Source organism: Nipponia nippon, unplaced genomic scaffold (genome assembly GCF_047370975.1).
Source record: "Nipponia nippon isolate SJK-2023a ecotype South Korea unplaced genomic scaffold, ASM4737097v1 scaffold_12, whole genome shotgun sequence".
NCBI lineage: Eukaryota > Metazoa > Chordata > Aves > Pelecaniformes > Threskiornithidae > Nipponia > Nipponia nippon.
In genome coordinates this window covers 13,479,670-13,502,441 of record NW_028262313.1, presented here as the reverse complement: position 1 = coordinate 13,502,441, position 22,772 = coordinate 13,479,670, and the positions used below count along the sequence as shown (strand labels likewise).

General features: G+C 59.7%; 3 protein-coding genes across 10 annotated transcripts in view; 1 reads left to right on the top strand and 2 right to left on the bottom strand.

Annotated features, from left to right (window-relative positions):
- Positions 1-1,279: 1,279 nt before the first annotated feature.
- LOC104012975 (sestrin-3) lies at positions 1,280-9,024 on the bottom strand. 3 transcript variants are annotated; one of them, XM_087748897.1, is made up of 9 exons: positions 8,910-9,024; positions 5,694-5,897; positions 5,297-5,479; positions 4,934-5,170; positions 4,738-4,849; positions 4,361-4,479; positions 3,716-3,906; positions 3,280-3,424; positions 1,280-2,724 (listed from the first exon to the last, which is right to left on the bottom strand). In XM_087748897.1, exons 1-9 carry the CDS (start codon positions 8,973-8,975, stop codon positions 2,635-2,637), a joined length of 1,347 nt encoding a protein of 448 aa, XP_087605023.1. In that variant the 5' UTR covers positions 8,976-9,024; the 3' UTR covers positions 1,280-2,634. The 3 variants fall into 3 exon arrangements, with proteins under 3 accessions (XP_087605023.1, XP_087605022.1, XP_087605021.1); XM_087748896.1 differs by lacking the exon at positions 8,910-9,024 and adding an exon at positions 8,464-8,803 and having other exon boundaries at positions 4,376-4,479; XM_087748895.1 differs by lacking the exon at positions 8,910-9,024 and adding an exon at positions 8,464-8,799.
- A 1,819-nt stretch (positions 9,025-10,843) lies between these two features.
- IL2RG (interleukin 2 receptor subunit gamma) lies at positions 10,844-15,038 on the bottom strand. The gene is given in 11 exon segments (XM_009465327.2): positions 10,844-11,249; positions 11,252-11,372; positions 11,476-11,560; positions 11,632-11,740; positions 11,834-11,996; positions 12,106-12,248; positions 12,389-12,573; positions 12,813-12,903; positions 14,811-14,973; positions 14,975-15,010; positions 15,012-15,038. Coding segments are annotated over 11 exon segments (1,200 nt in total). The 3' UTR covers positions 10,844-11,172.
- A 685-nt stretch (positions 15,039-15,723) lies between these two features.
- MED12 (mediator complex subunit 12) overlaps positions 15,724-22,772 on the top strand; it is a 37,704-nt gene continuing 30,655 nt past the window's right edge. For 4 of the 6 annotated variants that reach the window (XM_087748887.1, XM_087748888.1, XM_087748891.1 and 1 more), the window contains exons 1-7: positions 15,725-15,994; positions 16,375-16,479; positions 17,321-17,512; positions 19,281-19,440; positions 20,777-20,952; positions 21,236-21,346; positions 21,896-22,150. In XM_087748887.1, the coding sequence (XP_087605013.1) occupies positions 15,896-15,994; positions 16,375-16,479; positions 17,321-17,512; positions 19,281-19,440; positions 20,777-20,952; positions 21,236-21,346; positions 21,896-22,150 (1,098 nt within the window). In that variant the 5' untranslated portion in view covers positions 15,725-15,895. Of the gene's footprint in view, positions 15,995-16,374; positions 16,480-16,944; positions 17,020-17,320; positions 17,513-19,280; positions 19,441-20,776; positions 20,953-21,235; positions 21,347-21,895; positions 22,151-22,772 lie in introns of those variants that run through there. The other 2 variants (XM_087748889.1, XM_087748892.1) reach the window with 2 other exon arrangements.

Below are 22,772 nucleotides of genomic sequence, written 5' to 3'. Positions count from 1 at the left end.
GCCTTTCTTGTAGTCTTGCAGACCTCATAGCTCTCCCAAGTTGTCACCATAAGCATTTTGGCCTATGGATTAGTTGCCTGCAGAGCAGCAGTACCTGAAGCCAGTGCAAAAACTTCACCAGCTTTTCTGCTCAGCTTAGTTTCTGGCCAGAGATCCACTTTGCCCCGGATGCTTGCTGGTTGATGAACACTTCTCCTGTGCCACCAGTGATGGGACCATGTGTGAAAGCACAGTGGGGAAGTCTGTTGACCTACTTCACGTGGCCTTTGTGGTGGAGTAGCTGGTGTGTGGGTAAGGCAGGCTGGGGAATGGGGAGATGGTGGGGCACACGCTGCCTGTTCCAGAGCTGTCCTGGCAGAACAGTCTGTCCCCAGCTCCCATTTACTATTTTTTCCTCTCCACCGTGGTGGTAAGACCAGCAGCCATAGGCCTGGCTTTTAATGGGTGGGTTGTAGGAGCTGTGACAGTAACCATTGCTCCTGCACGGCTTGCTGTTCTCTGCAGGCTAGGACACACCATTCCTCCCACCACACAGCTTGGGGACGGCTCGGCTGTTAGAGAAGCAGTCCTGGCTGCGCCTGCCGGCATGCCTTTCTGCTAGAGCCTGTTGAGCCAAACCCGGTAGCAGCTGTCCCAGCACCAGTCATCCTGGCACCAGTACTGACTCAGCCAGTACTGCCCAGCACCAGTTGTCCTGGCATTTTACTGCCCAGGCACCAGCTTGGCCCAGTACAAGCTGGCCCAGCCCCAGTGCAGGTTCCTCCAGCCTGTGCTGCAGGGAGGGCACCTGCAGCTTGACTGGGGAAAGAGCTGGTCCTGGTTTCTGGCCTTGCTCACCGAGCACCTGCTTGTGAGTGCAAGCAAAATGCTTCTTCCTCAGCTGCAGAAGCAGCGCCCACACCTTGCCCACCTGTGGCCAGGCACCTGCCAGAGGAGAAGCCAGCTCCTTCCTCTGGCACCCTCCTTGCCGGAGCACTGCAGCCCCTTGAAAACCTTCCCTCTTTTCCTGTTAAACATACAACACTGAGGGAGTTGCTCATCTGAGCATAGGAGGAGGACATAGCTGAGCTGAACAGGATGGGTCCAGCCTCAGTGACCAGCTGCTGGCTCTAGACCAGAGCTGTCCAGGCAGGACCCTGCCACAGCTGGGAACATTGGGTTTCCTGGAGCTGGAGCCATCTTGGGGCTGCGGTCAGCCAGGCCCTGCTGTGCTGCCTTCAGAGTGGCCGTGTAAGTTTGGATCCTCTTCCCAACATCTGGCAGAAATAAAGCACGCATCCATGTCAAACATAATATATTTATAGCAAAAATAGGCTTTTTCTGTAGCTTCCATACACAAGGTTTTCTCCCCATACATTTAGGCAGTAAACAGGTCGACTGAAGCAGCGTGCGCTGGGCTGACTCGACAGCTGCCCTTGCTTCAGGCTCCCACTTATCACGGGTGGCTTCATTCCCCTTTCATGGCTGCTCTCCGGAGCCTGCGCTGGAGCCCTCATACTCCCCAGCCAGGGGCTGCAGCATGGTCAGGGAGCAGCCCTGGGACAGGGGGAGCGGTAGTGCGTGCTCCTGTCCACCGGGCAGAGGGCAAGACTGGTGCACGGGCTGCCTCTGTTCAAACGGGGACAGCCCAGGGAGTTCCCCCAGCCCAGGTTCAAGGAGAAGCTTCCCGTAGCTCACCTGTGCTGACCGCAGGCTCCTCCACCATGCTGTTAAGCAGCAAGTGACTGGGCACAGGACCTCAGCCCTCTCACAGTGGTAAGAAGATACAAGCCACGTTAACTCACAAAGTCTCCTGTGTTCCCCTGGCCCCTCCACTGATGGGAGGCAGAGGAGGGGCTTTGGGGCAAGCTCCCCGAGGACTGCCCAAAGTCCCCTGCAGAAACCTCCAGAGCCTGAACGCTGTCAGAGACCTTCTCACCTCGCTGTCAGAGAAGGCAGAGCACTCGGGCACCCTGCCAGCAAGAGCTTCACAGTTTGAAGTTCGCCTGGGTCGTTGCTTGTCCATCCCAGAGGGGTTTGGCACATAGACCTAAAGGGCAGGACACGTAGGCAGCAAGCGCATCCCCTTCCTGTCCTGGGCTGGGGAAGGGCCCTCGCTCGGAGCCAGCGCTCCTCCCTGCCTGACCACGCAACTCGGGACATTGCACTGCACCCACGAGCTGCCCGCGCTGTTCCCAAGTGAGATGCATCACCCCAACGAGGCCAGGTGCCGAAGGGTGGCCACAGGGAAGGCAGCCAGCTCTCCTATCTGCCCTCTCTGCGGCGGCCAAGGCTCCCACAGCGCCCGGGCAAGGAGCTTCTGCTCGCAGGGGAGCATCCCTCTAAAGCGGCCGCAGTCTCCTCCCGCCCCCCTCTCCCCTGCATCTTTGGCAGTCCTCCTTGGACATGTTCAAGTCTCCAGCATCACACTGACATCTCAGCAGCACGGACTTGCCTCACAGTTTGGTAATTGCACATAACAGGGCCACTCAGTGAGCCCCACGATGGGGGGTGGGGGGTGGGGAAAAAGGAACAAGACAGTCAAGTAAACTAAATTGAGTAATCCCTCGCCGTCAGTCCCAGCATGAGGGGTCACGCACAAGTCCAGGGAGAGAGGATGCTGCCTGGCCCTGCCGCAGTGCAGTTCCCCACCATCTAGGAGATCATGTACTGGGTGATGGCCTGCAACGCGTACAGCAGCTCTGCCTGCATTCGGGCTTCCAGAATGAGCAGGTTCACGTGGACCTGAGGGAGAAGCAAGAGAGGTTCAGGCAGCTGCAGCGTGCTGCAGGCAGCGGTGCAAACAAGTGCCCACCGGGGCTAGCGAGTCTTTTGGCATGGGACAAAATGCCACCAATTTTTCCAGCAGAGGCAGCTGCCCTTTCCCCCTCCTCCAGCCCTGCAGGCTATGGCTGCCTCCCCAGGCCATGTGCTGGGGAGTCCCTGGCACACTTGGCACCAGCATGCTGGGCTGGCACCGGCACAGTCCCTGCCGCCCACAGCAGCCGCTCCTGCGAGTTACAGCTGGACCGAGGGCTTGCCTGAAGACACTCACCGATGGGGTAATGGCCTTGAAGATCCCCGCGCTGGCGGTGGCCCCTGTGCCCGTCACACTGCGGGCAGCCCCACGCCACGCCCAACTCCTTACAAACAACCAGTTTCCACTTCCCCCCCACCTGCCTCAGACTGGTTTGGTGGCTCAAAGGTTTCCCATACACCCCCCAAAGCACCCCAGCCTGCAGCGCCTGCCCGCTCCCAGCCCCACTGCAGCCGGTCAGAGCCAGTGGCCGGCTGTCCCACCTTTTCACTGTGCTTGAACTGCTTCCAGAACCTGTCAAACATTTCTGGGTTTGTCTTCTCTGGGTAGCAGGTTACAGTTTTAATGTAAACTTTGAGCATTCGCTCCAGGAGCTGATTCACTTCTGCGTAGTCGTAGTCATCGTACCTGCGGGTAGCACAGGGGCGAGTCATGGCCAGCACCGTGTCCCTACAGAGCACCTGGCCCGTGCTCTGCCCAGGGCACGGCACAGCCGTGGGGCAGGGGGACACGTGGCAGCAGCCACCAGGCACTGGAGCCCCTTTGAGCATCTCTTTCCTGCCTGGCCCAACATCCAGGCAGGCAATTCATCTCTGTCTCTTTTCCAAGCGTATCTGCAAGACAACCCAAGTGCCCTACCCTCCTCCTGCCTGGATCAGCTCGGTTTTCTCCCCTGGACCACGAGGTTGCTTTCCCTACCTAATGCCAAACATGCAGTGGATGTAGTTCCAGATGCCCCGCTTGAAGACAGAAGGTTCACAGCCCTGCCGCTTGGCCATGGCACTGCTTTGCAGACCATCCACCATCCGAAACTTCTCATCCAGGAGATGCCCAATGTCAGAGTAGAGCCGGTTGACCAGTGAGAAGCCATGGTCTTCCCAGGAATAATCCTGTTGAGCACAACAAGAGGCTTTCACAACTGCAAAAAGGAGCCCAGGGCAGTTCCCAGGAAGAAGGGCTGGAGACCTCAGAATGCAGCAGAATTCAATAGGTTTGCTGTGGGGGCAGCTCTGCCACAAACCACAACATCCCTCATCAGGCAGCTTTCGAATGATTTTGACCCTTGCCTCCATGAGGGTGATGTGAAGAAACTGGCAGTCCTTGGGGACAGAAGTCACCAGTCACCTCCCTCTCCCCAACGCTAGTGGGGCAGGTCCCCTCTCAGAGCTGAGCTTCCCTGCTTGGGCATTCTGCAAAAGCGGCTGCACCAGATCCAGGCTGCATGAGCACCCCGTGACCGCCCGCTCCCCACCAGGAGTGGAGCGGAGAGGAGCAGACAGGAGAGGAGAGGAGCGGACAGGAGGCAGCCCGGGCTGCTGCCCGCTGAGAGAGCAGGAACCTCACCTGGATTCTGAATACCTGCGTCTGATCCTCATCGCGCCGGGAAAAGTCCTGGTATCCAAAGTCAGGGTCCTGCATGTAGCATGAAAGATTGGTGGCACTGGTGACTTCCCCATCAGTATCTGCGAGGAGAGAGCCCCCCAGATGGGTCAGAGCGATGCTCAGCTGCCCTGTTCCCAGCTGCAGCCGGTGTTGAAAGCTGAGCCTTGCTGTGCCTCTTTGGGAAGCGCCACTGCCTTCTTCCCCCTCCCCAGCATCCCAGGAGCCCCTCTCCAAACCGTACATCACAGAAAACAGAAGTATAGAGATGGGGGAGCAACACACAGGTATGCCACAGGAACTCCCGTCCTGTACACCCACCTCCACTTCCTGCTCCTCACCTTCCTCTCGGTCCTGCTGAAGCAGCCTCGTCTCCTCCCTGCCCTCGGTCTCCACGTGGATCCGCTGCATGCGTTCCCGGAGGGAATCCAGCTCCATGCAGGAGTCCAGGGACTGCACAGAGACAGGCTCAGGGGTGAGGGCAGCAGTCCCAGCCGTGCCCCCCGTCCCCCCGTGGACCCATGCTCGGGGCCTCACCCGCTTGCGGTTGATGCGGAGCAGCTCCTGGCTGCAGCCGTTGCCAGCAGTGGCTTCACAGAAGCACTGGTTCCCAGGCGACAAGGGCTTCAGGGAGCCTCGGCCCCCCAGCCCCTCGTCCTGCTCGCAGCCACAGCCAAAGACAAAGCTGGCGAGCGCGTGGCAGTGTGCCAGGAGGACGACGGCGTGCACCAGCTCCGCCAGCGACCAGCTCCACTCGCTGATTTTCAGCAGCTTCTGCAGGACACGAACAGACCAGCGATGTGATGCGGGCAGGAGGGCAGGGTGCCGGCACCGCCTGGGGATGCTGCTGTCCCTGCCACCACCGCCCTGGTCCCTGGCTGATAGCCCCTCCCCCAATACCTCAATGTGCTCCTTGGTGATGAGCCATGGCCGGTGTGCCAGGATCTTGTTGATCTCGTTGAGGTTGCGGAGTTTGGGGGGGATGAAGTCGAGGCCACGCAGCCACTGGGGATCGCCCCCTGCCCGCAGGAACTGCAGCACGTGCAGGTTCACCAGGTACCGGCACTGGTGCCGGGCAGCTGCCTGCAAGAGCAGCATGTCAGCATCCCTGCACCGCACCGGCAGGACAGGCGTCCTGGGACCCTGCTCCCACCTCTCGCCCAACCTCCAGGACAGCATGATTTTGGCCTCTGCAGAGAAGCCTGTGGCACAGGCTGTCTGGTGGAGGGAGAGCGGGGAGCCTCACGGGCCTGAGCAGAGCCCCCTGTCCCCTCCAGCATCTCCCAGCAGGGCTCACCATGATGGCGATGTAGTGCCGGCAGTCGAAGGGCAGCGGGCCGTCCATGTGCATCAGGTAGTGCTGCGTCTTGAGGAAGCTGTCGAGGTACTGCGGGTGGTAGCCCATCTGCTGGGTCACTGCCTCCAGCCGCCCCCGGCTTGCCAGCACCTTCACAAAGAGGAACTGGGGGCGCTCAGGGTCGCTGCCGGACATCTTCACTACCTGCGGGGAACATGCTCTGCTTAGCTTTCCCCAGAGCAGCCCCCGCTGCTGCAGCCCACATCAGCCAAGCCCGGGCTCTGCAAGGGGCTGGGAACCCCTCTCCCGGCTTGGTGCTCCCAGAGGGACACCACCAGGTCAGAAGCCAACACAGATTGCGCGGGTCAAGGAGCTGGGCAGAGCACGGCCCGACACGGTCACTGCTAGCGGGAGGACAGGCTGCAAGAAACACAGGTTAGTCTCTGCCTGGGAGAGGGCATTGCCTGGTGAGCAGCAGCAAAGGGCAAACTAGGAGTGATGTTTCCTTGCAGCCTTAGAAGCAGAAGGCAAGGTTGGAACAGGAGAAACATGACAGATGAAAGACCTCCCAGAATGGAGCAGCCCATCAGCCTTACTGCCAGGCCCCTGCACTGCCAGCACCGAGCCCTCCCGCCCAGCACTGGGACAGGGGGAGAGCTGTGGGGCCAGCTGAGCTGCTCCCAGGCTCCTACCCCAGCAAGCCAAGGGGCAAGCGATGTCCTGGCATCCACCACATGGTTGGGAGCACATGGAGGGGCTCGGAGGTCTCCTCACACACTGCCCAAGGCGATAGCACGGGAGCAGGTCCCACAGCACATGGGTGCACAGCACAGCTGGCAGCGGGTGTGCCCACCGGTGAAAACACAGACAGGCAACTTGGCAAGGGGGGTCCATACATCCCCAGCAGCGCCCGCCCCAGCCGAGCACAGCCCCGAGCCGCACCACCCCAGTGAGTGCTCCCACCAAGAAGGTGGTGGGAGCAGAGGGTGGGGATGTGCAAAAGGCACTCGGGCAGCTGCTGGCACCCAGCGGCCCCATTCCCACACCTCCCACCCGACAGCGGGGTCTGCACCCACAGCCTGCCCGTCCCAAGGCACGGGTGCAGCAGGTGCTAACCCTTGTCACACAGAAAGCCACGGCTCCCGCTCGCACACGGGAGCCCAGGCAGCACCCCCAGATGCAGAGGATGCGCGTTCCATTCAGGGCTCAAACCAAAATATCCCTTGGGAGCAACCGGCCCTGCTGACACTGCCATCATCTTCCTCCCACCTGTCTCTCCGGTGCAGTCACCCAAACGCTGGTGATCAGGGCACAGCGACCACAGTGGCACGAGCAAACCAGCCCCTGCTCCGCCATGACCCCAGGTTATCACTGCTGGCCAGGACACACGCACAGCCCTCAGAGCCCCAACCAGGAACCCTGATGCCCCATGCACCGCACCTTGCCAGCAGCTATATTGCCAATCAGAGGTCTGCATCAGGCCTTAATTTCTGTAGCACCTTGGTGTGGCGCCACGAGGTGACCCAGAGGGTCAGGGCAGCACCAGCGGGGATGGCGAAGCTGCAGGGCACGGAGCGGAGCACCCCGGGGTGACGGGGAGGCAGAGCGGCGCTGAGCCGCGCAGCAGCACGGAGCAGTCGCGCCCACACAGGCAGCGCAGGAAGCAGCTCTGGCTATTTTCTACTGTCCTGCACTTCTGACGAATGCACCGCCGCTCAGGTGTCAAGAGATTGACTTGCTGCCATTTAGAGCTTCCTCTCTGCTTCCTCTGGCCAAAAAAACCCGCAAACCCCAAATTAACATGGGGAGGGATGAAGAGCATCGGCTTCTCTGTCCCACGGGAGAAGGTGCAAACTAGAAGTGTTTGCACTGCGAAAGTCCCCTGCAAAGTCCCTCTGCTCGGGGAAGTGAGCTGCCCTGAGGACACCCATGGGGCTACAGACACTGGTCTGCTCCTTCTGGTGGGCACAGGTGGAGGAGCTGGGGGCCCTTCTGCTCCCCCCGGGTGAAGGTGGGCCCCGGCGAGGAGCCGTGTGGAGCCCACGGCTCAGCCTCCGGGGCTGCCAGCTCTCCTCGCTCTGCAAGTTGAGGTGACGATGGAGCGAGCGACCAGGCAGCCATGGCTTGGAAGGGGAGGACGAAGGAAGGTGCAGGGCAGCCCCGCACCTCTGCACTCGTCCCCCCGTCTCCTGCCTGCTCCCCACGGCGCTGGCTCAGCCCAGGGTGTCTCCTGGTGGCCACGTCCGCATTGCCCCCGGTGCCACCTTCCTCACCCTCCCCGGCCATAACCCTCCTCCTCCTCCCCCGCTCCCACTCGCAGCCCTGGGCGGTGGGACCATCGCCTCCCTCCCCGTGGGGGCTTTCGTGTGCCCGAGCCCCCTGCACCCCAACGGGCGCCCCGACCCCGCACCCACCGGCAGCCCCACCTGCAGCCCGGCTGCAGGCGCTGCCGGGGGAGCGATGCCCCGGTGCTGCCCGGCCAGCCAATCGCCGGGCAGCAGTTTGCATGTAAAGCAGGCAGGAGGATGGAGGAGCCCAGCCGGTCCTGCGCCCGGGAACAAGCCCGGGCAGCGCCGGCAGCCGCGGGAGAGGGGCCGGGGGACCCCGCCTCACTCCCCCCCCTCCGCCCGCCCGGCCGGGCGAGGCTCCGCGGTGCGAACCTCCGCACCCCCGGGGCTCCATCCGTCCGTGAGGCGAGACCGCGGCTCCGCCGGTACCGGTGGCTCCGCCGGTGATGCTCGCCGGGGACGCGGCCGCGGCGGGCACCTACCGCCTGGCCCCCCCCCGCCCCAGCTCTCCTGCGGACGGGGGAAGTGCTGGTGCCCGCGGCAGGGGTCCCCGCGGCGGTGCCGTGCCCGGTGCCGGCGGCCGGTAACCGGGGCCCCATTGTGCGGGCGGCGGCGGCGGCAGCGCCCCCGGTGCGCGGCGCGAGCAGTGCAGGCGGAGAGAGAAAAACAAGTTTGATTGGCAGTGATGGAGGCACGGCACATCCCGCACAAAGGGGACGCGGACGGCGCCGCCGCACCGGTACCGGTACCGGGCCGCCGGCCACCGCATCGGGAGAGCGCGGCCCCGCGCACCGCCGGTGGGCGGGCGGGCAGGCGGCGGAAATGCCCTGGCCTGCTGGTGCCGCAACCGGGCTGGGCCGGTGTACGGCGAGCAGGGCCGAGCCCGGTGCTCCGGTACGGGCTCCGCTGGCGGCAGGGCGAGTCCTACCTGCCCCGGCAGCCGCTGGCACCGGCTTCCTCGGGGGTGCTCCACGCTCTGGGGACACACGATCATGGTGAGCCCGTGCCGTGCCGTGCCGTGCCGTGCCGTGCCGGTGACCGGCGCCGGTCCCGCCCGCCCCCTCCTGCTCCGTCCCAGCCGCCGGCAGCGCCGAACCGGGCACCGCGGCAGCCCGAGCCGCGGGGGGGCGTGCCCTCTGCTCCGCCTCCGCCAATCACTGCCGCGAGGGGGCGGGGCCGCCCGCTCCTCTCCCCCCAATCGACCGCGAGGGGGGCGGGCGCCGTGTGCACCACGTGGGCAGGGGTGGAAAGTTACCCGTCCGTCAAGCGCGGAGGCCACGCCCACCCCGGGCAGGGGGCGGGGCGGACCGGACCTGCCCGCCGCTGGGGGGCGCTGCGGGGCCGGGGGGGGAGAGAGACCGGTCCGCGCGTGCCCTGCCCGCGTCCCCGCCCGCGGGGGGCCCGGCCCCGGCCTGTGCCGAGCCCCACCGCTGCCCGCGCCGCTGCCCCGGCCGCGCTCCAGAGGGTGAAGCCGCCCTGCGCCGGGTCCCCTCTGTGCCCGCTCTGCCCGGGCCACCCCCCGCGCAGGGAGCCGTGGAGCTGGGGGCTGCGGCAGGGGGGCGCGGGGATGGCGGGGCGTGAGGGGGACGGGGCCTGGGGACAGCAGGCACGGAGGTGGGGCAGCGGGGCACAAGGGGGACAGGGCGTGGGGACGGGGCAGCTCCGGCCACGAGCCCCGTGCCCACCAGGTGCTGGAGGCCGCAAGGGGGGAAGGTGCCCTGGGCAGGGCTGGCCTGTGGCTGGCTGTGTCCCCCCGTCCCCAGGGCAGAGGTGGCCTTGGTGACAGTGGGCAAGGCTGCACCGACCGCCTTGGGGGCCCTTATGCTCCCTGGCCTCGTGCCGTGGAGGGCAGTGTCAGCTGTCCTCCTCTCCTCCAGCGTCTTCGGGGTGCCGCTCTGCAGCCACAGGGCCTCTGCCGCCAGAGGTGGGGCTGGGGGCTCCGCGGTAGCCCCCGGCCCCAGCGCCGGGCCCCCACGCCTGTGCCCCCCCGCCCCACTGCTCCCTGTCCCCTCGCCCACCTGTCAGCGCTGGGCTGGGGTGCTCCAGGAGGGGCGCGAAGGACCAGCACGAGTGCTCCTCCTCGGTGCCTGGGGGACGGCCCTGCGGTCACTCCTGCCCACTGTGCCCCACTGCCCCGTGCACTGCCAGGACCCCCAGGGACCAGGGAGCTCTGCGTGCCTGGACACCTACCAGGTGCTCTGAGCTGCACCCTGCACGCTGCAGTAGGTGCTGCGCGCCTGGAGGTACTCGCTGGCCCTATCGCTCAGGTTGGGCAGCTGGAACAGCAGCTTGGGGGTGTCCAGCTCGTCACACAGGTCAACGACGTCTGGAAAAGCTGGGTGGGGTGGGCTGCCGGCGTGGTGAGCCAGGGACCCCCACTTCACTGCTGCGCACACGCCACAGGGAGCCTTTGCAGCATCCCACTGGAGGTGGGACAAAGCGCTGGTGCTGCTGCAAAGGCCGGGGGGAGCTGCAGCCCCGCAGCCAGGGCTCAGCAATGTTGGGGACCCCCACCATCCTCCCCATGTAGGAGAGCAGCCATGGGATGGTGCAGTTGGTGTTGGCCAGAAAGTTCTGGTCATCTGCAGGGAGAGGGGCGGTGGCTGAGGGCAGCAGGCGGCCCTGTCAGTGGCCACAGAGACCGGAGGCCGAGCCTGCCACCCGGCGAGGCCACAGCACGTCCCCGCTGTGCTGGGGAGCAGGCACCCGTGGGATGGCCAGGAGGGGACTCACTCCCGTGACTGATGTAGATGAACATGCTGCCACTGTGAGCCCAGGGTGATGGGACTGGGATGGTGGGGCTGGGACTGCAGGCTCCACCAGCACTTCCCCCAGACTCTGCAAGACAAGCCCAGACAGGCCCCCAGCGCAGCAGAGCTTTATTGCATCGGGAAACCCAGGCACAGATGAAGGATCGGCGAGGCCCTGGGGAACAGCTGGGCTTGCCCAGTGCCCCAGGGGCAGCAGCCTTTGGGGCCGGGGGTGACAAGGGTGGCTTGGCCCCTTTGGCCCTTGGCGCTCCTCAGCCCCAGTCTCCCCATCGGTTGGCCGGTGGCTCCTGCCTGCTCGGGCTGGGGGTCCTGGGCATTTGGTGAAGGCAGGGTGGGAGCTGGGAGCAAGGTCTGCGGGGCAGCGAGGTTTTGGGCAAGTGGGGGTGCAGAGAGTGTAGGGTGCAGGGGTGCAGGAGTGTGTCACACTCCCGCGTGGCTGTTCTTGGTGGGGCTGTGCTTGCAGGGGGCAGCCAGGGCCCCGGGCATCACAGATGGTAGTTGCTGTTCTCCCAGAGGGGCTCATACATGTCCTTGGGGGGCAGCTCGCTCACGTAGCAGATGTTCTCGCTGTAGTTGGGCTTGAAGCTCTCCATGACGTCTTTGGGGACTCCAGCCCATTCCTCCAGGGAGCAGAGCGGGGTGAGAGGAGCCACCACCCATCCCAGCCCCAACCCCGTGGGGCAGGGGGTGACCCTGGGGCAGGGGTGCCCACAGCCGCCTTACCTGGAAGTTGCCGTTGTGGGTGATGAAGAGCTCGTCAAAGTTCTTGCTGGGGTTGGGGATTCGGGGCATGAGGATGACCCACACCCTGTGAGGGAGAGACGTGTCGGAGGGGAAGAGCCCCAGCGCTGTTACCTCCCACCAGCCCACCACGCTCACCTTTCCATGCGCACCAGCAGGACGACAAGGACCAGCAAGAGCAGGCAGGAGGCAACAGGGATCAAGACTGTGTGGATCCAGAACCAGTGCAGCTGCTCCTCCGCGGCGTCTGGAAAGAGCCGGGGTGACACGGGCCATCCCTCGCCTGCTGAGCCCCACCTGCCCCAGCCCGTCCCACCGCACCACAGCCCCCAGGACCTACCCTTGCTGGTGGAGTTGCTGCCCCAGACCACGGGGACACTCCACTCACTCCAGAGCTGGGTGTTGCCGCAGTAGCTGTTGATCTTGCTGCGCACATAGAAGGTGTAGTACTTCTCGTAGTCCACGCTGGGGAAGGAGAAGATGTCTCCTTTCACCCGGTGCTCCTGCAGAGAGACGTGGGCCATGAGATGAGGGCTGGCGCTGCCGTGGAGGCTGGTGCACAGCTCATCCCTGGGCACAACCGCAAGGGTGCCGCACCCAGGGGGCTCTCACCGTCCAGCTGGTATCCTTGTTGCTCTTGTACTTGACAGCGTGTTCCAGACAGTGGGCTTTGGGGTACGGGGAGTTCCAGGTCAGCTCCAGCTGGTTGCTGCTTGTGTTACGGATGGTCAGGTTGACAGGCGCCTCCGGTTTCACTGCGAGCAAGGTACAGGTGATGCCCGGTGAGTGCCATCCCCACACCCCGGTGGCCCTGCTGCCAGCCAGGACGTGATGTGGCTGCCCTGGGGACCCACAGCCCCGCAGAGGAGAGCGGGTGCCTCCCACCACTCCGTACCCAGGTCCTGCAGTTCCATGCGCTCACTGGGGATCTCCAGGGTCCTGCCACCAAGGCTGGCATTGACGAGGACACGGAAAGACTGGAACTGGATGATCTCGCTCTGGTTGAAGTGGCAGCCAACGCTGATGCCCTGATCCTGCAGGTAGTGCTTGCACTCCACCACAGGAGACCTGTTCTCATACCTGTGCCGCAGCGGGTTACCAGGGCTCCCCAAGACCCCGCACACCCCAGCCTTCTCTGGGACCCCTCTCCCCAGCACATCCCATCCCACTTGCCCCAGAGACAGAGCCCCCCCAACCCTGGGCTCGGGGAAGAGGAGCAGGCTGATGCTGGGACCAGCAATGCTGGCAGTAGCCCCGTGCACAGGGACCCACCGCTGGACACCCTGCTGTGGGGCTGGCCGTGGGGTAGGGGCACCTACCAGTAGTAGAGAGAGTAGTTGGCTGTGAGCGTCTCTCTGCTCCCCCACGTGCAGGTCATGTACTCCTCGTTGAAGAGGACACACTCCACCCCTGCAAGGGACAAACACCACTGGGCACCGCGGTGGTGGGCAGCTGCACCAGGGCGCAGGGGTGCACCAGCAAGATGCGGCACGTGCCAGGAGTCCCTGCGCAACCCCATCAGCCTTCCTCCGTGTGAGCCAAACAAGCCCAGCTCTTCCTGGCAGAGCTGCGGTGCAGCCTGCCTGCAGTGCCAGGCCCTCACCATCCTGTTCGCACATGCTGTGTCAGTGATGCCTGGGCTGCCAGCAGCCCCACGTCTTCCTCCGAAGGACTGCTGGCCAAGCAGCTGTCCCTCCCACAGCCGTGCCATCGACTTCTCTTGCTTCAGACATGCTGTTTCACCCTGATTCCTCCATCTGCTCCCCTTAGTCACCCCGCGGCCGCTGTTTGCAGCTGTGCACTGCGGGACAGGACAGAAACCCCTCCCTGCCAACCCATTTTGCTTGTTCCATGAGAAAATCAGGGGGGTTCTGGGATTTGTGCCTGATGTCTTCATCCTGACTAAATTAATCTCGCTGTTACCCTTTTGCGAGGTGCCCGTGTGTCCCTGTGTCTGGGTGGTGGGGGCTATGCTTGGGCTGTGCTTCCCACCACAGCCCCTCTGCCACGGGGCCAGGGGCCGAGCCCCGGTGTTTTGATCTCTGCAGGAAACACCGCTGAGCCCCGGGAGGCTGAGCAGCCGCTCCAGGCGTCTACGCCGGCTCCTCTGCCCCCTCCTTCCGCCGTGCTGTGCCAGCCTGGTCCTGCCCACGCAGCCGGAGGCCACATCCTGGGCTGGCTGGGGGCTGCAGGGCCACCGGGGCCGTGCTGGTCCCCGCGCTGGGCATTGCACCGCAGTCTGCTCTGGCCGCCGCTGGCACAGCTCACTGTGGGACAAGCTCCTCTGATGGGCTGAGGCACTTCGCAGAGCCCTTGCAAGTGCCAAACCAGCTGCTGGCGGCTGAGAGCTGTCCTGGAGGCTCCCAGAAAATGTGATTTTTCCCCCTAAAAATCAGGCAATGGGACACCGGGTCCCTTCCGAGGTCCAAACCCATCAGCCAGTGCCGCGGGGACAGGAGAAAGCCAGAGCTGGGCTTTCCTGGGTTGTAGTGTAATGTGACACAGCAACAGGCGCTGCGCTCCAGCTGTTTCAGCGCATGGAGATGGAGGGCACCTTCCCAGCAGCCCAGGAAGTCCAGAGGAGCTGCGTTTCCACGGAAAGCCAGTGTTTTACTGACAGCCAGCCAAGAAGTGGTTTTTTTCTTGGAAAATGACGGCTGGGGTGAGGGTGCTGGGTGGAAAGAGGAGCCACTGTCCCCCATCCCTTGTCCCCTGCCTGCGCACAGCACCGCTGACGTGACTGGGGTGAAAGGGCAGCTGGCGCAGATCCGCCGGCTGCCACCCTGCCTGGCTGATGCACGGGGCTGATAGCATCTATGCATCGCATCCCGCCGCTGCCCACCACCCTGGCCCGTCACGGGGGACCCCCATGGCCAGGGTCCCTCCCAGCAGCATTGCCTGCACGGCTGGCAGCCCCAGGGCCAGCAGAGCTGTGGAGCTGGGAGCCATGGGGCCAGTAGAGCCATGGGGCCAGGAGCTGTGGGGCCAGGAGAGCTGCAGGGCTGGTAGTCATGGGACCGGTGGTGCCAGCGATGCTCCAACGCCAGGGCGGGAGCCAGGACACCCAATGGGGCTCGCTGGCACAGCCCGGCTCTCCCAGCAGCCCCACTCCAAGGGGCCATGTAGGTGCCAGGGGTCATGGAGTGCATCAAGGGGTCGCGGGGTCTCTGGTGCACATCCCAGCAGCTTGCCGGCCCACGTGGCCCCACGTCCTGACCTCCACGCCCGCCATCACCGGGGAGCCACATCCCCCAGCCCCACCACCCATGGGACACTGCGGCTTCCTGCTCCCCCCCGGGGTCCATGTGCCCCCTTACCTGGGGGGCTGTGGGCAGCAGCAAGGCAGGGGCTCAGGCCACAGACGAGGAGGAGGATGGGTGTGAGGAAGGTGCCGGGCACCGCCATGGCAGGGCAAGCCGTGGGGTGCGTGTGAGCGGGCCCCGCGCACAGCCCACTGCGCAAGGCTGCTGGCTTCCGCACCCACGCCACTTCCTGCCCCACAGCACCGCCTGCTGCCAAGGGGCCCACCCCACACCGCGCCCCATGGGTCTCTCCAGTGGGGACCGTGGCTCACCAGCCCGGCACCCCACGGCTCACCCCCACGGGGTCCCACAGCTCACCCCAGTGGGGCCCTGTGGCTCACTCCAACGGGGTCCCATGGCTCACCCCAGTGGGGCCCTGCCACCCTTCCTGCCCAGGCCCCACGGCTCACCCCTCCGAGCCCCACCATGACCCCCCGCTCCATCCTGCCGTGTTCCCACAGCTCACCCCGCCATGCCGCAGGGCTCACCCCCACAAGGCTGCCCCCAGGAGCAGGGCCAGTGTGGTGATCCCGACCCACGGCCCGACTGTGGGTGCGCGGCCCTGGGTCCCTGAGAACTGGGCAGAACTGGGAGTCACTGGGGCAGCCCTGGGGGCAGCGCCGGGCAGACGGTGACAGAGGGGCTCATGGGGGCAGGTGCAGGGAGCGGGGGGCAGTTGCGGGAAGTGGTCGCGGGGGCAGTAGCGCGGGGCCGGTCGGGGGCCGGGAGCCGCCGGGGCCGCCGTCGCGGGCAGCGGGGGCGGCCGGGGGCCGTGGGAGGCGGGGCGGCCCGGGGGTCGACGGCGAGGGGAGGCGGGGGTGGCGGTCACGTGACCGCCGCCAGGGGGCGCCGCGCGCCCCTCGGGCCGCCCCGTCCCTCTTCGACACTTTCCGCCGCCGCTCGGCGCGGGCTCGGGCCCTCCCGGCGCCGCTCGGGCCTCTTCGTCCTTCCTCGGCGCTGCCTCGGGACGCTCCGGATCCCCTCGGCGGCGCCCGTGACCGCGGCGCGGCGCTCGGGCGACCTGGGCGCAGGCGCAAGCGCGGGCGGCCCCGGCGGTCCTTGTTGTGGCCCGGCCGCCTCTGCCCGCCGGCCGGCCCGGGATGGCGGCCTTCGGCGTCCTCAGCTACGAGCACCGCCCGCTCAAGCGCCCGCGCCTCGGCCCGCCCGACGTCTACCCGCAGGACCCCAAGCAGAAGGAGGTGCGGGGGCCGGGCGTGCGGGGGGACGCGGGGTGCGGGGCCGCCGTGCCGGGGCTGGCGGTGAGGAGGCCCCGGGGGTGCGCCGGGAGCCGCCAGGCAGGGGGTGGGGAGCCCGGCGTCCCCGCGGTGGCTGGGCGTGAGCGGCCGGGCCCCTCGGCTGTGGGTGGGGGGCCTGGCCCGGGCACCCGCCGTTCCCGTGTCCCAGCGCTCGCCTGGGGCGCTGCCCCGCCGCCAGGGCCCGGGGGAGGCCGGCTGGGACCCGCCGGGCCCTCGCCGTCCCCTCTCCCCCCGCTGGCTGAGCAGACGTGGTGGGGAGAGAGCTGCGGACCTTTGGCGAGGAGAGGCCTCGCCGGGCCCTGCTGATCGTCCTTCCCCCGCAGGATGAGCTGACCGCTCTGAACGTCAAGCAAGGCTTCAATAACCAGCCAGCCGTCTCTGGGGACGAGCACGGCAGTGCCAAAAATGTCAATTTCAACCCGGCGAAGGTGAGAGCCATCAGGAGGGTGTGGGGGTTTGGCAGGGCCTGGTGCCTGTATGGGCAGGCTGCTGGGTCCTGGACAGTCCTGGGTCTCATTCCTTCCCCATGTCCAGAACCAGGAGACCCTTCCCCTTAGGACAGGTGTTTTAGAACCTAACCCTCTGTCCCTGTAGAATCAATGTTCTGCGTTCTTTTGGAACTGTGTCCTCCGTCTGACAGAGGAGGTCTGTATGACAGTCTTGCTCTATACATCTTACGGGCAGGTCTGTATCTGCAGTCTCTGTTAAACCAGCAGCTAGAATTCGTTGTATTCTGCAATTGAAGCAGAAGACTAGGATACCAGAAACGAGAAACTTTTTTCTTATTGGTTTGGTTACATTATGGCCATGGTAGAAGAGAAGTAAGATTTCTTGAAACATCTGGCAATTTAAACGTGGGAGTTACATAACAGGCTTCAACTCCATTTTTCCAGTCTCTAAAATCAAGATGTTAACTTCCTGGCTTCCCTGACGAGAGGACTGGTAATGACCTGGGTGGAAGGCAATCAGTAAGCACAGTATATTTGTTTTCCTTGGCTGACATCTGTCCGAGAAGCCTTCTGTCTGGTTTGACAATTATTTGTAAAGAGTTGTGTCCATCTCAACTTAAGTCCCTGCTTGGTTATTGTATGAGTTGTCTAGAAACATTCCTCTTTGCAAGTATAACAAAGGAAATTATTGGCAGGTTTTTTGTGTTTCAGAAGTTGATACTGGTGAGACTTCTGGTAGGAATGATAAATGAGATTTTAAGCTCATAGAGTAGATCTTTGACCTGTGAAATGTAATTCATCCTTTTTTCTTTTTTTCCAGATCAGTTCAAATTTTAGCAGTATTATTGCAGAAAAGCTGCGGTGCAATACGCTGCCTGACACGGGAAGACGGAAACCGCAGGTGAATCAGAAGGATAACTTTTGGCTGGTGACAGCACGTTCTCAGAGTGCCATAAATAACTGGTTTACAGATCTGGCTGGAACTAAGCCCCTCACTCATCTCGCTAAGAAGGTATGTTACAGGAGAGGCTGCCTGGCAGGGCGGAGCATTTAATCCATTCTTGTTTCTGAAGTGTTTGTATAGTAGAAGGTTTTTACTCTTTGGAGAAGTTTCTGCTGTCTATATCTCTTGAAGCTTTCAGCTCGAAGAGCATATCCAGGATTTGTAGTGCACTGGCTGTAATTGTCCCCACTCAAAGAACTGGTCCCTTGTCTGTTGTTTGGAGGTTGTGTTCAACTTTTCCTTTTGGCTTGTATGATACGACTGATCTATTTTAAGGTTTGGATGTTTTTCAGAAGAGCTGCTGCTATTGCCTGTGGTCTGTTGTTTAGATTAGGACCATTCTTATTGGGGAGAGTTTTTCAAGTTCTCAAAAGTCAGTGAGAATTACTGGAAATAATCAGCTGAGTGACTTCCCAGACTTCTGTTGTAGTGACACGTTTCTGGTTTTAAGCTGGGAAGAGTATGTGTATTAAAGCTTGGTCTCAGCCAGGCCAGAGCATTTCTGTGCCCTGGGGTCTAGGGCTAGGTTATTTCCCTGGTAGCATTGAATTCTGTAGAGTATGAAAGAAGAAAGAAGGGTCTTACTCTGCTGTTTTATCGGGCCTGATAGCAAGGGGAGCTAACTCTCTGTCAGGGTGGGCTTATAAACAAGGAGCCTGGGAATCTAGTATGCATTGTGAAAAAACATAACTCCCAGTTGCGAAATGGTAGCAGAGCACATAGTTTTGAAGCTGGAGTTTGTCTGGTCCTTGGTGTTCCGAGTCACTCTTGGGGAAAAGAAAGGAATCAGATTTTCCCAGAATCTGTCTCTTTATAAACTTAGTCCTTGTGTCCCTCTTTGCATGTTGGCTGTCAGCTTCTAGAGGTCACTGTGAAAGGTTGAACTTTTCAAGGTGTTCCCCAGTTTCCTGCAATGAGTTCCGTCAGTTTTCGTGGACTTAGAGATGAAAGCAGCGACTGTCGGTAGCCAAGTAGTCTGTGTCTTTGTGTCTTTGAGGCATCAGAGAATAATTAGGAAGAATGTAAGAAACAGCAAGTAAGTGATTGAACCATTGGTAGTTCAGGAGCTTTGAGATACTTACCAAATTGACCTGTTCTCTGTGAATTTGTCTCATTCCTCTGTGAACACACGCAGACTTTAGCTGTCCATAGTATCCTGTAGAAACGAGCCCCATAGCTGTACTTTTTCCTGTGATGTGTTATTGCTTCCTGGTTTGTAGATCTGCAGTCTGATGATTTCACTGGTATCCTCACATGTTGTATCTTGAATTTTGAATCTTGGATTAATGAAGTCCTTCCTACTATGGTACTCAGTTCCCTGTTTTTCAGTCTTCTGTTGGCTACTCATGATATTACAAGACTTCTGTAACCACTCTGTTTTGTTTACAAAATGAAGAGTCCTATCTTCAGTCTGTGTAGTAGTTATTCTGTATTTCTGACTCAGTCCTTAGTCTGTACCTTTTGTAGTTGTTTATATCCTCTCTGGAGGATATCCTCAAAGCTGTTTGCAGGATTCAGGGTGTGGATTTACAGTGGTGTAATTATGTTTTCTGTCTTCTTTCAATTTGTTTTCTTTCTGTTTCTATTGAAGTGCAGCTCTGGTACTGTTGCTTTCTGACCAGAGGTGAATTCTTGCAGTAGGTTTTTTTGAGATACAGAGCAACACAGTACATTTTCCCTTTTTCACAGCTTGTAGCATCTACAGTGTGTGTAGTTGCTTTGGAATAGTTCCCATCTAAGTCCTTGGTTGCAATTCTCCCTCTCAATTCCGTTACAGGTGCCCATCTTCAGCAAGAAGGAAGAGGTCTTTGGTTATTTGGCGAAATACACTGTTCCAGTAATGAGAGCAGCCTGGCTCATCAAAATGACTTGTGCCTATTATGCTGCCATCACAGAAACCAAGGTGAAAAAGCGTCATGTCATTGATCCCTTCATTGGTAAGTGCTTCGTGTGGAGTACTGGTTTTGTCCATCCCAGATGTTTCCTTCTCAGCCTGCTCTTGAATAGTAAGAGAGAGCCTGGAAATCCATATAAAATTGTTTCCTGCTGATAAGTCCTAGTGCTCTGATGTGCATAACTGTCTAAAACAACAGGGCTTGCCTGTGAGAGTACACTGTTGAAAAATAAGTCATAGCAGCCACAGATACTTCCTGAGAGCCTACCTCTTCTTTCTCCCTGTTAAGTTCTACTGTGCTCCCCTGCTGTATAACCTGTTTGGGTTTTTTTTTTTTGAACCCTACAAAGACTGTAGATGTTACAATTTAGCGATGACTGATTAGCCTCTTCTCAAGTGAGTAAGTACGTTTCCCAGAGAATCCCGGTATGTTATTCCCTGTTTGTGTTTCCAATTTCATTAAGCATTACTGGATCCCATATCTAACATCCTTTGCACCCTGGCCTGCTCCAGATTACTGCGCTCTAGGAGAGCTCCCCTGGCTGTTTTGTGGTTTGTATGGCTGTGACTACAGGACCTGACCAGACTCCTTTGAAAAGCAGTAGAGCAGCTGAAGTCCATGGATTCCCCCCCGCCCCTTCCTGTTTCTCTCTGGTATAAAAATTTCACAGGCTTCTTAGCTCTGTTTCTGGAGGTTGATTGGTTGTTAGATGTATTTATTCCATTTACTTTCCTGTTCCTTTGGGTGTTTGTCCTACTGCTGACCCTGTAAGTGTTGTTTGTTTCATGTTCTTGCATATTTTGCCTTGGGTTTTGCCATCTGCATTGTCGTAGAGGAGTGTAATCGTGCTGTCACTTTGTGTATTGAGTTTCTCTCTTACACAGTTAGGTTTTAGTAAAAACAATTATTTTAAAAAAATAATTGATCATGGCCTTACACTAATATCTGAAAGAGATTAAGAACAAGTTCAGAGTTGAAGTGTTTCCAGTGTTTCTGCTGTCTGTCAGATTATTGAGGATGCTAAACTAGGCCGGCCTAACACTGCTCCCTGCTGGAAAGCCTCTTCTCTCCACCTGCTGATCCTCAACAACTGCATTTGAGGAATGTTTCTTCCCAGCTTTTCTTGTACAAAGTAACCCTGCCCCCCAAACACAGAAGTTTTTTCCACTTGTTCCCTATTTCTGTGGATGCCTCTTCCTCCCTACCACCCCCAGGCCACAAGCAAAGCTAATATTGTGGCACTCACTTTTCTTTCTTTGTCTTTCTGTCCTTTTCAAATGACAGGAACTTTTTTGGGTTTCCACTTGTGCACCAGCCTGATTCTTTCCTGCTTCTGTTTACTACGGCACTTGTTGCTAACCTGTTTCCTCTTCTCCAGAATGGACGCAGATCATCACCAAGTACCTGTCAGAGCAGCTGCAGAAAATCGCGGAGTTCTATAGACAACTCCCAGGGCAAGGCTGTGGTTCACCGTCTGGGCCAATGCCCCAAGAGGTGGAACAAGCTTTGAAGCAGTGGGACTACAATGAGAAACTAGCTATGTTCATGTTCCAGGTGAGGGACTGGAGGGGGCTGCTGGGTGGGTGCATAGCAGAGGAGGGCTAGGGGAAGTGGATGCAAAGTGATTTATTTTTGTAGAATATTCTCCTTCTGTGATTAGACCACTAGGGCTGGATGCAGTTTTGAGCTCAGTAGTAGAACATGGGTAGTACAGAACTGTGCAAACTTCTAGAGTTGTTTCTGCTGTTAGAAAGCAAGCAGCTGCTGCTGCTCTGCCTTTCCTTAGCGGATGTTGCTTCAGCTTTTGTCCATTTGCTCTGCCTTTATCTGTGTACAGGATGGCATGCTGGACCGGCATGAATTCCTGACGTGGGTCCTCGAGTGCTTTGAGAAGATACGGTCAGGAGAAGATGAATTTCTGAAAATGCTCCTACCCCTGCTGCTGCGGGTGAGAAATACATACCCAGCTTGCTTCAGGAGAGCGCTGACTTCTGTTATTGTCAGTCCCCTTCCTGTCGCCTGAGGGATGATGAGCTATTTTGCACTGAGAACACTAGGGAGTGTTCCTCTGGGCATCCTTCTTAGCTCATGCAAGGACACCTTTTTAGTCCCGCTCTTAGTTTTTCTTCTTTACCCTGTTTCCCTGCACTGGACTTGGTAGTCCCTGCCCATGTCATAGCTGTGATAGCTGGACTCATTGTGCACCACTACATGGAAACTGCTTTTCTTTCTTTCTGTTGCAACAGATTCTAGGCAGACGTTTGAAGCCCTGGGAAGGCTGGGTGTGGGTACATTTTGATATGAGGTCATTGCATTTAAAGGGGTTTTCTGATGCTTAGTAGCCAGTGGGTGATCGGTGGTGCTAAGGAGCTCTCTGTAAAAAGGGACTGTCTCTAACAAGGCAGTGCCACACAGTATACTACTTTGGGAGGGTCAAGGGTTTCTCTTGTGTTGCTTGTAACGAGGACGTTTCCTCCTCCCTCCCTCTTCCCTACAGTACTCTGGAGAGTTTGTGCAGTCTGCATACCTGTCCAGACGTCTGGCCTACTTCTGCACCCGCAGGCTTGCTATGCAACTGGATGGTGCTGGCGGGCACCCACCCCACATCCTGTCTGCCCAGACAGGGAACGCTCTTCCTTCAACTCCCACCCCTCAGCCAGCTGCAGGGAATCCTCCTCCCAGCCCTTTCAGTGACTTACTGCTGTGCCCCCAGCACCGGCCAGTGGTATATGGGCTCAGCTGCATCCTCCAGGTAGGTTTGAGTAGTGGTTGCTGATAGTGGGGTCAACAGGAACAGTTTATATTGTATGCCATCACAGAAAAATCATTACAGTCTGAGCCAGCAACTTCCTGAGTACAGAAATATCAGACCATGATTGTCAAAGGGTAGGTGTTTGCTGACGTGTTATAGAGCTTTTGTACCAGACATCAGTGCTGTAGCAGTGCCCTTGACTGACTTGCATAAGAAAAATGGGTTGGAATAGAGCCTTTTGCTCTATTCACAGGTGCCTCAGATGGCTGGGAAAGCTTTGCAGAAGAGGGGATGAGAAAGAAATGGTTATTTTGTCTTGTGTATGTCAGTAACAGGTTGTCATCTAGGAAAGGAAATTATGCCAGAAATGAAAGAGTGCTTTGTAATTTTGTGAGCTCTTAAAAACAAACAACGCCTCATCAGAAAAACCCACCTCCACAGAACAAAAAAACCCAAACCAAACAGCCAGCACACACAAAACCCAACCCTCACACTTCTTTATGGAAGAACTTTAATAGTTTAGGTAGACCAATCTCCTCAGGAGTTGCAGCAGGCTATGAAAAGGAATGACTCTAAACTCATAATCTTTATACTTGGAATTGATTAAAGCTTACCATGCGGT